Source organism: Lucilia cuprina, chromosome 5, assembly GCF_022045245.1.
Source record: "Lucilia cuprina isolate Lc7/37 chromosome 5, ASM2204524v1, whole genome shotgun sequence".
NCBI lineage: Eukaryota > Metazoa > Arthropoda > Insecta > Diptera > Calliphoridae > Lucilia > Lucilia cuprina.
This window is the reverse complement of record NC_060953.1, coordinates 8296875-8299634: the sequence shown is the minus strand read 5'-3', so window position 1 is coordinate 8299634 and position 2760 is coordinate 8296875. Positions and strand designations below refer to the sequence as shown.

The 2760-nt window shown below is 30.7% G+C and overlaps 1 protein-coding gene across 1 annotated transcript; it reads left to right on the top strand.

Annotated features, from left to right (window-relative positions):
- The first annotated feature begins 1549 nt into the window (after positions 1–1549).
- On the top strand, positions 1550–2433 carry LOC111682454 (ADP-ribosylation factor GTPase-activating protein 2). Its single transcript, XM_046952158.1, has 3 exons — positions 1550–1710; positions 1885–2049; positions 2111–2433. The coding sequence occupies exons 2-3, from the start codon at positions 2002–2004 to the stop codon at positions 2396–2398; spliced, it is 336 nt and encodes a 111-aa protein (XP_046808114.1). The 5' UTR covers positions 1550–1710; positions 1885–2001; the 3' UTR covers positions 2399–2433.
- Positions 2434–2760: the final 327 nt, after the last annotated feature.

Genomic DNA, 2760 nt, shown 5'->3' with positions numbered 1-2760 from the left:
AGTTCAGTTCTAGTTCAGTTCTAGTTCAGTTCTATTTCAGTTCTCTTCCAGCTGAGTTCTATTTTAGTTTTAGTTTAGTTCAGTTCTAATTCAGTTCCAGTTCAGTTCTTATTCAGTTCCAGTTCAGTTCGAGTTCAGTTCTAGTTCAGTTCTATTTCAGTTTTAGTTCAATTTTAGTTAAGTTTTAGTTCAGTTCTAGTTCAGTTCTAGTTCAGTTCTAGTTCAGTTCTAGTTCAGTTCTAGTTCAGTTCTAGTTCAGTTCTAGTTCAGTTCTAGTTCAGTTCTAGTTCAGTTCTAGTTCAGTTCTAGTTCAGTTCTAGTTCAGTTCTAGTTCAGTTCTAGTTCAGTTCTAGTTCAGTTCTATTTCAGTTCTCTTCCAGCTGAGTTCTATTTTAGTTTTAGTTTAGTTCAGTTCTAATTCAGTTCCAGTTCAGTTCGAGTTCAGTTCTAGTTCAGTTCTATTTCAGTTTTAGTTCAGTTTTAGTTAAGTTTTAGTTCAGTTCTAGTTCAGTTCTAGTTGAGTTTTAGTTCAGTTCTAGTTCAATTGTAGTTCAGTTGTAGTTCAGTTCTAGTTCAGTTGTAGTTCAGTTTTAGTTCAGTTCTAAGTCAGTTCGAGTTCAGTTCTAGTTCAGTTCTATTTCAGTTTTAGTTCAGTTTTAGCTCAGTTCTAGTTTAGTTCTAGTTCAGTTCTAGTTCAGTTCTAGTTCAGTTCTAGTTCAGTTCTAGTTCAGTTCTAGTTCAGTTCTAGTTCAGTTCTAGTTCAGTTCTAGTTCAGTTCTAGTTCAGTTCAAGTTCAGTTCTAGTTCAGTTCTAGTTCAGTACTAGTTCAGTTGTAGTTCTAGTTCTAGTTCAGTTTTAGTTCAGTTCTAGTTCAGTATTAGTTCAGATTTATTTCAGTTCTAGTTCAGTTGTAGTTATGAGTAAATAAAATTTCATATTTTTGTCTTTCAATAATTATTCAACACACGCTCTATTCTCGGTTTTTTGTTTAATTATAATTATAATTTTTAACTACTTTTAATTAAACAAAATATTAATATTAATATGCACGCTTTTGTGGTTATTAAGTGCAAAAAAGTCTACACTTAAAGTGTGATGTTCTAATATGAATAAACCATTATATTTTTTTTTACTGAACTTAAAATAAATTTGTATAGAAATAGCCATTAATAAAATAGAGTGTTAAAGTATATTTGATTTTAATACTAATTACTTATGATTCATAGACGTAAATTATTTAAAACTTTTAATATTTAAGAAAATGTTTGGAAAACCCTTAGAGGCTGTTAGGTTGGAGTTATTAAATGAATATTTAATAACTCTTGCTAATGGTTTGTTACTTTGCTTTTTATTTTTAGATTTTATTTGCATTTGTTTTAAGTTTCTATAATTAACATTTGTTTATTTGTTTTCTTTAATTTTTGTTGATTTTTTAATTGTTTTTTTATGTTTTAAATTAAATTTCTGCTAAAATACACACATCAACACAAACATAAATTATTGTTAATATTAACAATTATTCCTCAAAAATATATAATTTGTTAAATATTTATTGTAACTGGAGAACAGCTTTATTTGGATAATCAATCAGAAAAATTGGAAAATAATGATAATGCCAAAGAAGAGGAAGATTTCTTTGCCCAATGCCATAGTGATAATAAAGATGCATTTTTCGATAATAATACTAGCGATAGCAATAATGCGCAAAAGGTAAGTTTTCGTTTTTCTAATATACGAATGCACTAGCTTTAAAATTTTAGAATTTATAAATTAGCGCATGCTTTGTTAAAGTTAATTTTGTAAAATAGACAAAATAATAACAAATTTAATTTATATTTTTTGTTGTTTTTTGTTCATACGACATATTTTTTTGCACTTTTCTAGATCGATTTACCTGTTAAGACTTTAACGCCGTCTACCAATGACAAACCCACCGCTGCTGATACTTTAACCGGTGCTCCTAGTGTAGATTTATTAAATTCAGTAGTACCACAACAAACCATGACTTCCTCAATAGGAGTACGCAAAATACAACCCAAAAAATCTGGTGTAAGTTTTTCTTAATTTAATGAATTTAATTTAAAAGTTTTAATTACATTTTTTTCTGCAGTTGGGTGCTCGCAAAACAGGCGGCTTAGGTGCTACTAAAGTTAAAACAAATTTTGCTGAAATCGAACAACGTGCCAATATGGCTAATCAATTAAAAGATGCTCCAATTGTGCCTGACAAACCTCTAACCGCTGAAGAGGAACTAGAATCTGTGGCTAGCATGCGTTTGGCCTATCAGGATTTATCGCTGAAACAATCGCAACAGGAAAATAAATTAAAGTCTATCGATCCGGTAAAGGCAAAACAAATGGAACGTTTGGGCATGGGCTTTAATTTGAAAGGAAAGTAAGTTGAATTGGGGCTTATTTTCCGTGTAAAAGACTGGGATACTTATCACTATACTATCGAGGTTTTTTAATAACATTGAAGGCAATGTTTTAGTCTTGGATTATTAGCATGATTTCAAGCTAAAACTGTACTACATAAATAGCGCAGTTTTAAGCCGAAATTGAGCTATGTTTCCTGTATAATAGGTGGTGATGCTTATCACTATACTATCGAGGTTTTTTTAATAACATTGAAGGCAATGTTTTGGTCTTGAATTGTGTAATGGTAGATTGTTGTTAGGTTGTTGGGCATAACGATAAGTCTGCACGTTCTAACATGGGCTAGGACTCGCCGGATGGGGTGTGGTTCTTGACTTTCGTTATC